This window comes from Struthio camelus, chromosome 12 (genome assembly GCF_040807025.1).
Source record: "Struthio camelus isolate bStrCam1 chromosome 12, bStrCam1.hap1, whole genome shotgun sequence".
Classification (NCBI taxonomy): Eukaryota; Metazoa; Chordata; class Aves; order Struthioniformes; family Struthionidae; genus Struthio; species Struthio camelus.
The window spans coordinates 10,126,549-10,139,953 of record NC_090953.1 but is presented as its reverse complement, the minus strand read 5'-3'; the positions used below and the strand labels follow the sequence as shown (position 1 = coordinate 10,139,953).

The following is a 13,405-nucleotide window of genomic DNA, read 5'->3' as shown; positions in this document are numbered from 1 at the left end:
CTAGCGTACAGTCTGCAATGCCAGGGATAGGAATCCCTATAGGGATAGGATAGCTCTCACGCATCTAAGTCCCAAGGAGCAGTGGGCAGCCAAGGCAAGATGCAGCCTGCTCTTTGTACTACTCGCTTTTTTTCCCGAGTGCACTTTGGCCATAGCAAGAAACAGGGACTAGTCTGGCCAGGGAAACTAGCACGAGCTAAGCCGGGAGGTAAATTTGCTGTGCCCAAGTTCCTGCATGAACATCCATGGGAGTTGCACTGTAGCACTATGTGGGTCATCACTTTAATCCTAAACCAGCTAATGTGGGTTCCTGAAGCAGTAGCATGGCACTTCTGCTTGGGCTGACTCTTTCGTATAGTGCCCTAATGCTCCCCTGTGGCTTAGCCTGACGGGTCTGGAGCTGGGTTAGGTACCTCAACACGATGCTATTGAGAGGTGATGCCAAGCAACGAGTCTCTTGCTTGCCACCTGCCTTGGTAGACAAGCTTCGGGGATCTTCCCTTTGCATATATGGCTACACTGCACTCTGTCTAACACAGAGATGGGTTAGTGCTGTGCCAAAAAGCCCTTAAGCTGTAGGTCAGTGTGGTCCAGCTGCTGCAGCTCTCGCGTCTGCTTTGGAGCACGCAAGCACACGCAAGGTGCCCAAATGCCTGAGGGCGGCACCAATCCCTTCCACTGTGCTCTGCATGCAGGGATAGTTCCTATTTTTGTCTAAATATACATAAATGCTGCTGTATTAATGCATATAAGTGATGCACAATGCTCTGTGTGTCAGCATGGATTTCATTGTCACGCATTTTGTGTTTCACGACCAAATATTGCAACACATTTTGAACGGCATTCTTCATGTTTCCTTTTTAAACCTGTGCTCAGATAATCGTCCTTCCTAGAAGATTCCTCGCCTTTATTGGGCTAGGCAGGGTAACCCTTATTAGGGGATCCCAACACGGGTGGCTCAGTTCTGGATCTGGGCAGCCCATTATAGATGAGGAACCTGATTTCTAATGCACTGTAGTTTGGGAAAATTTAAATCCAAAATTTGGATTTGTCTTTCAGTAACTCACTCTGCTCTGCTTGTTGCAGAAAAGTACACTTTTTTTTTTTTTTTTTGGGGGGGGGGGCGGTGGCGGGGGGCTATGTCTACGTTAGCAAGTTGTGTGACCTGATAGGAATGGAGCTGTAGAAACAGCAGGGTCCCAGTATCTATCCCTTTGCTTTCACAGGGAGAGAGGTACCCTGGACTAGCTCTAGTCTGGTCTATTAGTTTTTGAAAGGGCATCACTTGCTCCGAGAATGCAACATGTGGTAGAGTTTCATCAAATACACTTGGTTTGCTCTCTCGGAGACCGCTCTGCAACGTGAACCAAAGCCAGGCAAGCAGGAACCATCAAGAGATTCATCTCAAAGGCACACCTCAAGCTGAACTGAAACACTAACAAAACACACCATTAACTGATCTGCTCTTCAGATGACCATGGCTTCCAACAGCCACTTTGAGGCTGCAACAGTGACGTGTTTCAATAAGAACAATAGTATTAAAAGTCTTCCACAAATATTTCACGATCACGTTGCTAGTTAAATGTAAAAAGCCCTAACACTTAAATTCACCATGAGCAGTTCTGACAGAAGTATAGAAGAAAAAGCAGCAATGCCAGATTTTGCGCCCCACAGCGTTACTGTGATCAGGGACTGGTTCATCTCCTCACCCCTCCATCCCCAGTCTCTTTTAGAGCTAGCAAACCAGCAATGGCTTGGCAGACATCTCTCCACTACAGAATGAATGGGGAGCACCAACCCTGTCAAGGATCACATTTCAGCAATCAAACATCCACTTGTTTTCCTTGTCCTTGGCCAGGATGGAGGAGGATCAGCAAGATTAGAGGCTCAAAACTGCACAGCTCCTTCCTGAGCTATCCAAATCCCCTCTTAAATGCATATTCTGGCAACATCTATTCACGATCAAGCCATTCAAATGAAACAAATGGGACTCACTTGTAGATCCAATGCTGCAATTTTGCCTTTATCCCCCGAGTTCCTTGTATATTCCTCTATGGTCCACGATGGCTGGGCACGTTTCACTTCAGCCAGCTCTGTCAACCTCATATCTGTGTAGAGCGGGTTGCTCTTCATGTGTGACTTGAGTGATGCAGGGTATGGATGAGGACTAAACACTTGTTCAATCAAGAAAGCATCTTTTGGCTGTTTAGAGAGTCTATGTGGCTGTGGGATTTCATATTGCCTGTCTGCCTGCAACAAGGTTCAAAAGAATTTGAGAGAAGAAACAGGACTATGAGGGGGTTAAACACAAAGGGCAGAGCTATTCCTTTCAAATTCACCATACAATAATGCTTAAGTTGTGGTAAGAAAAGTATCAGCTAGGACAAAGGTCTTGGACGGCCTTAATCCATTTACCCACCCTCTCCTCACAGCCAGATGAAGAAGGCATTGTACAGGCACAACTCCGTGTTTGCCATTACACGAATGCAAAGCTAATGCAGCAGTGGAAATTTAGGTTTTGTATTGTTTATAGGTTATAAAACTATTCTGAAGATGCTCTGACATTCAGAAAAGCCTAGCTGATCTGGAAAAGCTAAGAGCCCCAAGGAGGTTTCCAGATTTCTGCTTCCACAACATGAACAAATCCTGAGGGAAGCCACGAGGTAGCATCCCCTTGATTTCACAGCATGCCTGGTACTGATCCAGTGTCAGACACGATCCTCCACACGAGGGAGGAAGGGACTTTCAAACATTTCATCCTGGACAGATCAGCCTGCAGAAATGCCACGGTTTTGGCTTATTAAAGGTAACCTTCTTGCCCCTTCTACAACCTGCTAAAAACCCAAGATTTTTTGTTCCTGCAGTTGCACTTGTCTGCATCCAAACTCTACCTCTCCTTCCTCGGTTCCCTGCCCCTGTTCCCCCTCCTGACAAGGCATACCTTGTCACACAGTCCTGATTTACACAGGAACCAAAGGACACCCGCCCCAGACCTCTCCACTGGGCCCTGCTGTCCACAAAATAGAAATGACCTACTGCACCATCCACAGGTTAACTGAGCAGCAATCAGGGCACAGCACAAGGGCGGCCATGATGGCTATGCAGTTTCCTAAGATGGGAGTGGGCGTTTACGAGGAGGGATGGACACAGTTTTTCTGAACAACTGAAAGGAGACCACAAGTATGCTGTCTTCCCACAAAAGGAGATTTAAGACCCATATAAAGGACCATGACAGTCAAATAAAGAAAATATAATTACAGTTTGTGTCTCACACTGCACGCACAAGACTTCTTTTCTTGAGAAATTCATATCCATCTATTTAGTTTGTTGCCTTTTAAATACGCACATACTTCTCTGATAAAAGCCATCACAATGGAATTTCCAAATATTCATTCTAAAACAACCACTAGAGAATTTCAGACTGTAACAATTTTCCTTGCATTCTTCTCATCAAGTTAATTACTCGACCTCCTTTTATCACCACTGATGACGAAGAACATCATCCTCTCCCAGAGATTTTACTCAAATTAACCCCCTCCCTTTTCAAAAGAGTAAAGTGCTTTTAGGAACAACTTGACCATATTGCAGCTGCCAAGCCAGAATATATAGGTACAAAATCACTCAATTACGATAACGATAAAGACAGGCATAATATAGCAGAGCAAAGTATTGTCATACCCTGAGGCTTGTGATGAATATGGAAGACATTCATAACTAGATTATTTTTAAGTGCTTATTATGTGAGTTAAAGTTGAAATTACCTCTTTAGATTTCCTGTGCCAGTCCTTATTTTCTCCTCCATCTCTCTCTTTCATCTCTTCTTCTGTAATGCCAACTTGGTTGGTATAAGTAATAGCTCTCCAATCTCGGGGAGAGTTTGAAATACTTGCTATTTTGGATTCAGTTGCACTATTTTCTTCTGTTAATGATCTTGATGACCTCCTAGTAAATAAACTTTTTTTTAAGGCTTTTACTCGAAGACTCTCACTATTACTTCCACTGGCATCTGAACAGCACCATTCTGGGTTATTCTCCAGTTTACCTCCATGAGGAGTGTTGTGACACTGAAATATCTGGGGGGAGTTACTCTCATCTGATGCAGCCTCGCTTGTCAAAGAATTAAGATCTATTTGTACGCTGACCTTCTCTGGCTGCTGAATTTTTTGATCCAACTTGCTTAATTTTCCCAGGACTTGGGAGATTTCTTCTCGGACACCTGAGAGAGATTCCAGTTTCTTTTCTATTTCACCAATCCTCAAAACTAATTTGCAGACACTCGTTTTCAGTTCATCATCTGTATTACTGATATCTGCCCGGACCACTTTATCTAATTTGTTGCTGACATTCCCATTGGAGATTTTAGTCAAATTATGCTCAGGTGAGCTCTCACAGTCAGATTTATGTACCTGAGACAAGGAACCGGTGCTGTTGTAGCATGAAGACTGCATCACTCCTGTGGATCCGCAGATACTCATGTCATCCAAAAAACGGAAAATGTCACTGATATCATCACTCACAATTTCAGAGTCATCATCCGACTGCTTTAGAGAGTGTCGCTCTCCATACTTGGCTTGGCTCGGTGCACACAAATCCTTGCATTTTTTGTGGTCCAGAACTTGCTGCTCCGTTTGTGTCCCAACACTTGTGGTTCGGTCAATGCTTAAGATCTGAACAGAAGTACAATTAATGCTTTTATCCTTGAACTTTTTGACTGGCTCATGTTTCTCCACATCTAGAATAGAAGGAATCTCCTTGGGTTTATGTCCATTTTGTTTCACAGCATAGTTTGCCTGCATAATTGGTTGCTGATCCTTGGTGTTTAGATAGGACTGATGCCTGTCAGCTGGAGGAAAGTTTGGGGATGGGCAGTTTGAACTCTGGTATCGCGGCTTCTCTTCAGACTGCTTCCTATTAAAAAAGGATCGTTCAAAGTCAGGTACCTCCTCAGTATTTAAACTCCAGCTTTTAGCTGGCCAGGCAGTTTGTTTGCTTGGCTTTCCAGTCCACTTTTTGGTGTCCTGAGGCCCGAGAACAGTAGTAGGGCCAAAATATGTTGAAGCTTGAAGATCATCTAAACTTTCATGTTTCACTCGTCTTTTGTCTGGTATAGGAGAATAAACTGGATTCAAGTACTGACTGCTGTAGGGCATTTCAAAGCTGTGGTTGAAGAAAGTCTGCTTAGCGCTTTCTTTCCTGTTCTGAGGCTCTCTGTGTCCATCTTCTGGCTTTTTATTGGATGGTATTAAGCTGGGAGATATGGTAATCAGATTATGAAAATCTTCTTTGAATATATTTCTTTTCTGGACACACGACTGCATCACAAACGGCTCATCGTTTGAAATGAAGGTTTCTTTTATACCTGCACTTATAGGCAAGGAGTCCTGGTCTGAAATAGATTCATTTTCAATGTTCATTGGGAAATACGTGCTCTGCATCTCGCATGGCGGAGACGTGGCAATGGAGTAGGTCGCTAGAGCCTGCAGCCTGTCCAGAGAGGCAGCCCGGCCCTTCATCTCCTTATTAACGCCAAGTAAAAAGTTTGGTTCTGATGAGGGAACAAATTGTTGACAGTCTTTGCAATCCATCTTTCTACATTTTGAAGACCTTCTGGCTGAAAAGCCCCTGTTAAATTCCTGGTCGTTCAGCTCACAGTTAGGCACGCAGTCTGCCATATTGCAGATTTCCGTGTCAGATCTACAGGACTCAAATGATTCTTTCTTCTTCACTTTCTGCCTTGCAACTGGAAGTTTTTCCTTGGCCACTCCCCCGTTCATTTGTATAAGGTTGAATATTGTTACTATATCTGCTGCAACCATGATTTTCTTTGATTGCTGATTGTTTACAGTGCATCTCATTTTGTCTTTGAACAAAGTCGCTGGGAAATTAGGATCCAGGCAAGCGGTGTAAAACAGCACGCTTCTGAGCTTGGCCAACTGGGACAGATCAAACCTCGCACACAGTGATTTGCAGAGATCCTGATAAGAAACGGTATTCTGCTTAGTATCCAGCTCTTCCAAAATCTTCACCAGGAAGAGTGAGGATTCCTGGTTGGTCTCCATGGCTTATGCGTATTTTGTTGTTTAGCCTGGAAGCTACGTTCCACTTCTACAGTAATACACAACAACAAACAAAAAAGATTGTAAATCATCCATAGATAATATTCAGGACAGATTGTGTTCAGCCACAGATTTAACCCGACTACCTAGCCATGGGGTTGAGGGTTCAGTTGTATAACCCACCCTCATGTTTCCAAACTCCAAGGCTGCAATCCTAGCATCGATGAAGTCAATAATGCTTCAGCAGAACCAGGATTTCATCCAAGGAGGCTCATTTATGTCTGTGGGCCTGTCTACTAAAGCGAGCAAGTGAAAAAACAGCAGAAGCTTTGCAGCATCTGAACTAATGGCAAATATACAGTCATGGCCCACTTGCTACTGGGCTTTCACAAAATATCTTATCAGTGTACAGGAGGTTGAAAGTACAGATGTGTCGAACTGGCAACAATTCCATGCCCTGCTCTGGAACCAGGAGTGATCTACCACACCGCGATAACCCCAGCTGTTCTCATGTCTGACTGCAAACGACACTCACGAAGATTTTCCGCAATAAACTTTTGGTAGCTGTTGGGGAGTGTCTGAGCAGATAATTACCATCTTGCATATTTAAAAACATTATGTTCTCCTCTATTTTGAATTAGCTCTTCTAGATATCATGATGCTTTTTTCAGAAATACATTTTCCTCAGTTTATGATTCAGGAATGGGAGATCAGTCTTGTTCCATCTGAAAATGTGAGTGCGCCCCATTTCAGCAATGAAGTACAAAATTCAGAAAAGAGCAGAAAGAGTTAAAAAAAAAATCCCTCTGAATCTTGAAACCAATCCAGCAGATGCTAGAGGGCTGACTGCCAATCAGGGTGGATTTGAAGACTGAGAAACATCAAGGACAGAGAATATCCTCTTCAGTGATGCGCTCCCAGAGAAACCCAGGGAACGCAACTCCATTCACTGCCCTTAAACGGTGAGGCAGAGGTGGAGAGCAAAGGCTGCACATGTACGTGGATAATGAAAACAGCTCAAGCAAGCGCAGCTAACACTAGCAAACACATGTGGAAGGATATAAACCCCATGCTTTCTGGGTTGAAATCAATCTCTAGCTACTATGGATTAGGAAAAGATGTTGATGGGGGCAGATTATTTTACACTTGCCTATTGCAAATACTCTTGTCCACGTCTCTGCTGCTGGCTACTAGGAGAGACAGCTAACGGGACTAGACAGATCACAGGATGATGCAGCCCAGCAATTCCTATGTTCAGGCACTTTCTCTTTTTTATTCCTACTGATAGGAATGACAAAAACATTATCCCTTCCCCAAAGAGCTATGGCATCTTCCCTCCATTCACTTCCACCCTTCAGTGTCCCCAGAAACCAGTCTCTCTACCTTAATCTCAGGCAGAATATCTATCCAAATGGCAAAGTACAAAAGTCAACCTTACAAGGTTTCTTATTTCTCACTAGAAAAGTCATCTCCCCACCAGAAACACCAGGACTCCTCAGCACCAGGAATGGGGAATTCCTGTCCCCTCTCTCTTAGCCTTTCACCTGGACCCAACATTACACACGAGCAATCGCTGTCAATGTCAGAAGCCAAAGTACATCAGCTTTGGTAGCTAATGCCACAGTACCATCTTCTAGAGGGAAAAAAGCAAGCCACGAGGTTGCCTGTAAGAATACGAAGCAAATTTCCATGCAGATTTGGCTGTTTATTTAAGAAATATTTTTCTGCTGTCTATAATCAGAAGTTGAGGAGCAACAATGTGAACGCGTTTCTGTGACTGTAAACACAGCTCACAGAAACCAATGGCCATAGGGATTTTCCAATACCTCTGCTGTGTGCATGTCTGCTTTTAAAGCTCCTGTAATATGTAGAGCAGCTCAGCTCTTCTGCTAGCTGACAAGAGAGCAAAAATATATTCCTCAGTGCTTGGCTGTGGAAAGCAACGCTAAAAGCTGGAGGATGGCTGCATCCCTTCTCTCTTTATTATCAGTGAGTGCTTGGAGGCACAACCTCTTTATCAGCCGGCCTTTGTATTTCTCCAACACGTCACCGTTAGAAAACAAGGTTTCCACGCTAGGTCCAAACAGCTCTTCCTACCCGCCACCAAAGTGGCCAAGCACCCCTAGAGCAAACTTCAAACACGGGCCTTGCAGAAGCTGGGAATCTTCCCCAGCTGTCAGGGGACAAGGGGTGCAAGACAACTTTTAGCATGTTATTTACCAGATGTGGCAAGAATGGAAATCTGTCTTTGTTTTGCCACCTCCATGCTGAACACAAGCAAAAGCAAATACCTTCCCCTATTCATAACTTCACAGCTTCTCACAAAACCCTCATATGGATATGTGTTTTCACAGCCCAATACGCACTCTACTCTCTCTGCACTGGCCTGCCAAAGCCCTGCTTTCTCTCCATTCACACTCTTGCTAAAATGCAAGTAGCGAGTTCGAAATACTGTATTTCTTAAAACTGCCAACCCCTTTTCTCCCCTACTCTTTCCAAGCACACTAGCTGTACTCTCTCATCCCAGTGAGGATGTCCTAGGTAGTTTCCTGGTTTATTTCTACTTTGCACAAAGCTGTTCTTAGAGTACCCCTCCCATCAGAGGTTTTAACTTCAATTCCGATTTCTAAAATCCACCCCTATGAATCCAACAAAACTTAGGTGCAGCCTGATTTTCACAGGTGCTGAGTGTGGACAAGTTCAGTAAATTCAGAAGCCCTGAACACCCCTGCATCTTGCACTGCTTTTATTTAGCTAGACAAGTACCGACGAGGAGTCTTGGTTTGGGGACTCGAGTCAGCACCCGAATGGTAAGGCAAGGGCAGCGAAGAGTGGATCCCAAGCAGAGGTGCTCTACTAGACCTGGTTTAGCTCAGGATGGGACCTCTGGGGTGTCTCTGCCCTACAGTCCTGCCCCAAGCTTTGGAAGGTGGTGGTCAGCTGTAAAGCAGAAAAGGGATAAGGGGGTGACAGAGGCTTCGAGACAAGGGTGAAGGGGACAGCTGAACCCAGAGAGGTGACAATCCTGCCAATTTGCTCAGCAGAGGTTCAGGTAGGGGAAGGTGGGAATTGAAAAGGAAGGTTGCAAAAATCAGATACAGGTCCTCAGGAAAAGCAGACAGCCTAGGAGTTAGAGCAATTTCCTCTTCACCCCTCGGCTGTTAACAGCTTTCTGTTTACGCACTGAGGTACGAAAAGGTGCCTCTGGGCTTTAAGCTGAGTGCAGAAACGGGTGCTCCCTTGTGTTAGAAGTTCACAAACGTTGCTTGTGGTTCATGCAACAGATTCAGGCTGGGAAAAAACACAGAATGGGATATGCTACCCTTATAAAGGCCTCAAAACTTTGTTTCCAGGGTCAGGGACATAAAAATCGGGCAAACCTAGTGCCCAGGTTTTTTGTGGCACGTTAAGCTCCCCTGTCTTTTGTCAAACCACATAACAGCCTGTGACTGAGACAGGTGCCTCTTGGCAAGTCACCCAGGGAGCTGTCACATCCCAGGTGCCAAGCACTTGGCCATGTGGCACTTTGCCATGCACTGTCTCAGCTGTTAGGTCCAGGTTCATTCATTATCTCTCGAAGCGGGACTGGAATAGCCCTGGTCATGGCACATAAATGCAAAGATCCAAAATAAGCACACTATTCTTTAGAGAGAGTACAGGGTCATGAAAGAGTCAAAAGTTGCAAAGTGAATAAAAGCACCCACAGCAAAAGCAACAGCACGGGGCCAGCTCAGATGGCCTCAATTCCATCAAATTCTGCTACCTGCAGTGGCCGCACATCCCTGTCCCCAACTGACATTGGTCTCCAGAGGCATTGAGCTGACCGAACACGGACAGGATTTAGCTTATTTGTTTTCAGCAAGACAGTCTCTGACCAAATGAGCCATTTAACATTTCATCTTGAAAGATTTTATTATATTAATATGGGGAGGGTCATTTTGACTTAGCTCTTCTAAGACTCAACGTTTGCAGCTCTAATAGCACAATTCTATCACAGTGCGGACTCGTACAACATCATATTGCACAGCCCGTCGATGGGGTCGGACTCTCACTGTTCACAGATGAGCTTCAGCTTACCACAAATCAATGCCTTCTTGCCCTGCACTCAGAGCAATGAACTGAGCTCGTCTTACCATTAACCTCTTGTTTCAGCCTCTGGAGGAGCAGACCAGAAGTATTAAGATTGCAACTTCCATCCCTAGCTATGCTTTCAGCTGCACAAGGGGAATACATTGTTCTGTTTTCTGGTTGCTTTAGGACATCAGTTCTCCATGAGACCTCTCCTCCACGGTCCTCCAGACCAGGGAAACCTGTACATTCTTCTACTCAGCTTTCTTCCCCTCAGGAGTACCAGAACGTGCTTCTGTTCCTCATCACCTCCCCGAATCAGCACTGGGGCAGGGGTCCCCCTCACCAGCTGATTATGCTGTAAATTCCCCATCCCCAATGGTTTATGAAATTAAAACTACTGCTACCCTGCTCCAGGGCCACGTTCCCAGGTGGCACCTTCAGCACAAACCCTGTGTCACCGCATCCACTAAGGGGAGCACACATTGGGGCAGAAAATCCTGGCACGTGATTCAAGAGAAAGTCCCACCACCAGACTTTCCCAAGCAGCTGTGGGGTGGAAAGGTGCCTCGCATGAGCCTGAATCATGGCCACTGGCAGACAGTCCCCGTTATCTTCCTCCCTTATCTCCTCCTTCATTTTCTTCCCTGTTCTTTGTGCTCCTGACATTTGCGCTCCCTGTTTCCTGATATCCACAGCAGGTGCAGCTAATACACAGATGCAGTTGCTGGAGTCATCATTTCCCTCTCCCTTTGATTTGCCAAGAGGGAAACAGCATCCTTGTTTTGCTTCCTCCCCCCACAGTGACTAACGGGCCACCCTATAAAACCATTACAGTAGCGACACATAGAGCAAGCAATCCTTGCATAAATTCACACAGAAAGAGCCAGCTACTTCAGTGCAGGAGAACATTAATATAGAGCCTGTAATATGCTGTTTTACTATTAACTTGAGCTCATAAATCTTTCGCCTGTCTCGCCAGCGCCAGATACAATAAAACAAGGCAGGCAAACGCACGCCTCGCGTGAAACATGTAATGCATTGCGATGGAATTTGGCTTCTGTTTTTTCCCACACACTCAAATCCATTTCTCTGTCAAAACATTAAGGAATTTCTGACAAACGAGCACCTCGAGCCCTGCGTGGCTTCCACCGCGCACACGTGTGGGAGCCGGTACTCTCAAAACAAAGCCGGTTTCCTCACACCTCTCATTTCTCCCCCTCCCCTGCTTCCTGCTACTCACTAAAAAGAACACTGAAAAGAGCGCTTTGGAGCCCCCACTGTGCTATGGCAATTGCTTCCCTGCTCCCCTCACTAAGGAGAGGGGTCCTCTCGGCTGCCCAACACACGCTGTCTCTTTGAGACTATCACCCTGGGCGTTTGGGAGCCGGGAGGATTCCTGCCCCTAGGGCAGGTACGAAATTTCTGCTGGCTCCGTACCTCACCGGTGTGATTTTTATTCGCTCCCCCAGCGCCAAAGAGGTGAACGCCTGCAGCCCGGGAGCTAATACGCTGGAGCTTGGAGGAGCTTGTCCACTAGCTCTAGCAAATAGCTTACTACTGTTCTGCATGGAAATAATGTATGTTCTGTACCCTCACAGACATCCTTACCGCTAATCTAATCTGCGGCTCACCTGCCTTTTTTGGTCTGGACTAGCACTGAAACAAGTTGCTATTTTCTGGTTCTCGTCTTGTGCAAATAAGCCTGATAAAACTATGCTTTGCAAACCCAGCTTATGCACAGAGGCAGGTTATACTGTAAAAGTACTCTTGCACAACATTTCAGCCCCCTACAAAATTCAGCAGTTTCTAAAGCCTCCCAGTGCATAAATTAAGTAAGAACTTGTGGGTAAAGCCAGCGTATCCTTATGGCTCTGTCAGAGCTCGAGTTGAACAAGGTTTTCTTTTATTACACGATAATGTTAGTCTTAGCATTTGTATTGTTCAATTATGTAACCCAGGTTAAGGCTACTTAAAGCAAACAACCATTCTAAAACTGTGCATTGAATTACTTGAATTATTACTGCATCATATGCTCATGGTTATTCTTTGCCAACTATTGGCCCATACAAACACACAAATACTGTTGTGTCAAAACATTATGAAAATACATGCAGGTTACATTTTTCCTGGAAATTTTTGCATAATGAGGCATCACCACAAACAGTGTCAGACGCAGAAAGGTCTAACTGAGTTAAACGTGAACAACTCGTTCCATCCGTGGTCAGCCTGGATTTTGCAAGGACTGTTTTGCGAGGCAAACCTAGAACATCACCACCACCACCACCACCACCACCTCGGATCTGACTTTGCCCAGGCTGGCTCCCTAGACCCGGCAATTGCAGCTCCTTCCCGCGCCTCGCTCCCATGCCCAGCGCTCCCCATCCATCTACGCTCCCCGTCCGTCTGGGTTCACCAGCCCCCGGGGAAAGGCAGGGTGTCCATGCTCCCTCCTCTCCCAGCTGCCAGATCCAGCGGTGCAGGACTGGAGCGGAGGTGCCGGAGTGGCAGAAGGAGTTTCCAAGATTTCTGAGCCCCCCCCCCCCCCCGGTTTCCCTGGGAGGCTGACAAAGAGATGCGACCCCGGGATGCCCGGCGGGGACCGCAGGGCCGGGGGGCTCCTCACCTGCAGCCGGTGCCCGGCGGGGCACAGCCGCCCCCAGCACCCCCCCCCCCCCCGCGCCGTCTCTCGGGGCTGGGGGAGCCGAGCCCCGTCCCTGCCCGCCCCTCTCCTCGCAGCCGCGGCGCCGGGGGCTCACCTGGGGGCTGCCACCTGCCTGTGCTCCGGCGGGGGAGCGCCTGCCTTCACGGCCGGCTCTTCCGCCGCAGCAGCGGCTTCGCGGCGAGGAGGAGGAGGAGGAGGAGGAAGAAGAGGAGCCCCAGCCCGAAGCCCCGGCAGGATGCCATAGCGCCGGGCTGCGCTGACAAAGGCGGCAGCAGGTTGGCACAGGAGGGACGGAGGGAGGGGGCTGCACAGGCCGAGCCTCCCCTACCCTCTTCCTCCTCCTCCTCCTCCTCCCCCCCCCCCCGCCGCCGCAGCGGCGGGGCCGCCCCGGCCCGCCCGCCCCGGCGCAGCGCTGCGCGGCCGCGGGGGGGCTGCGGCAGCGGGCGCGGGGCAGCTCCGCCGGCCCCGGCGGGGCGCGGGGGGAGCCTGGCGCCGCCTTTCAAGTCTCTCTATTTATTTCTTTAGTATCGCGATCGCGGCCAGTCCCGGCGGCTCTCGCAGCCTGCCCGCCCCGGGGTGGGGGGGGAGCTGCGGGCGCTCCCGAGCCCGGAGCCGC

General features: G+C 47.3%; 1 protein-coding gene across 3 annotated transcripts in view; it reads right to left on the bottom strand.

The window, feature by feature from the left end:
• The window catches only part of MINAR1 (membrane integral NOTCH2 associated receptor 1), a 30,889-nt gene extending 17,770 nt beyond the window's left edge, over positions 1-13,119 (bottom strand). For 2 of the 3 annotated variants that reach the window (XM_068958345.1, XM_068958346.1), the window contains exons 1-3: positions 12,884-13,117; positions 3,762-6,105; positions 1,996-2,250 (exon numbers count right to left, since the gene is read on the bottom strand). In XM_068958345.1, the coding sequence (XP_068814446.1) occupies positions 1,996-2,250; positions 3,762-6,059 (2,553 nt within the window). In that variant the 5' untranslated portion in view covers positions 6,060-6,105; positions 12,884-13,117. Of the gene's footprint in view, positions 1-1,995; positions 2,291-3,761; positions 6,106-12,883 lie in introns of those variants that run through there. The other variant, XM_068958347.1, reaches the window with a different exon arrangement.
• Between the last annotated feature and the right edge of the window lie 286 nt (positions 13,120-13,405).